The sequence below is a fragment of the Colobus angolensis genome, unplaced genomic scaffold (genome assembly GCF_000951035.1).
Source record: "Colobus angolensis palliatus isolate OR3802 unplaced genomic scaffold, Cang.pa_1.0 Scaffold65, whole genome shotgun sequence".
Taxonomy (NCBI): Eukaryota; Metazoa; Chordata; class Mammalia; order Primates; family Cercopithecidae; genus Colobus; species Colobus angolensis.
The window spans coordinates 3,563,820-3,564,671 of NW_012120154.1; the positions used below are offsets into that span (position 1 = coordinate 3,563,820).

At 54.7% G+C, this 852-nt stretch overlaps 1 protein-coding gene across 1 annotated transcript in view; it reads right to left on the reverse strand.

Moving 5' to 3' along the window:
• Window positions 1-852, reverse strand: part of MICALL1 (MICAL-like 1) — a 44,799-nt gene that overhangs the window by 2,581 nt on the left and 41,366 nt on the right. The window contains exon 16 of the mRNA XM_011964332.1: window positions 523-569. Within this exon, the coding sequence (XP_011819722.1) occupies window positions 523-569 (47 nt within the window). The remainder of the gene's footprint in view (window positions 1-522; window positions 570-852) is intronic.

Here is an 852-nt window from a genome sequence, read left to right on the forward strand (position 1 = left end):
TTTCACCGTGTAGACCAGGATGGTCTCGATCTCCTGACCTCATGATCCACCCGTCTCGGCCTCCCAAAGTGCTGGGATTACAGGCTTGAGCCACCACGCCCGGCCCAGAGATGGAGTTTCACTGTGTTAGCCAGGATGGTCTCGATCTCCTGTCCAGTACTCTTTTAACTGTTCCAAGCACCACTTGGTCCCCAGGAAGCACTGCTGTTTGGGCCCACAGACTCCAACAAAACCAGCTGCAGATCTCAAGGGGGAATGCACAGCTGAGGGCAAATCCACAGTCGTCTCTGTGGGCATCAGGGCATCCCACGGCTACCCTCCAAGCCTAAGCCACAGCCTTCCTGGTTGTAGGCTGGCCTCTCTTGCTACACACAGCCCTCTCTGCAAAACAGAGGCTGCGGAGTTTGTGCACAGCCATCCTGGTAGTGCCCACTCCAATCCTCCCTTCAACTAATCCCTTCCTTCCACCCCCAATGCCGAAGTTCAACTGGGCACCAGCCTCATCCCCAGCAAGGGCCTCACCTTTCTTCTTGATCATGGCTTCCAACATCTTGTCTTCCTCTTCCTCCCTGAAATAAGCAGCAGCAGTTAGGCTGGGCATGGTGGCTCACGCATGTAATCCCAGCACTTTGGGAGGCCAAGGTGGATCACCTGAGGTCAGGAGTTCGAGATCAGGCTGGCCAACATGGTGAAACCCTGTCTCTACTAAAAATACAAAAAGTAGGCCGGGCGCGGTGGCTCAATCCTGTAATCCTAGCGCTTTGGGAGGCCGAGACGGGCGGATCATGAGGTCAGGAGATCGAGACCATCCTGGCTAACATGGTGAAACCCCGTCTCTACTAAAAAAAATAC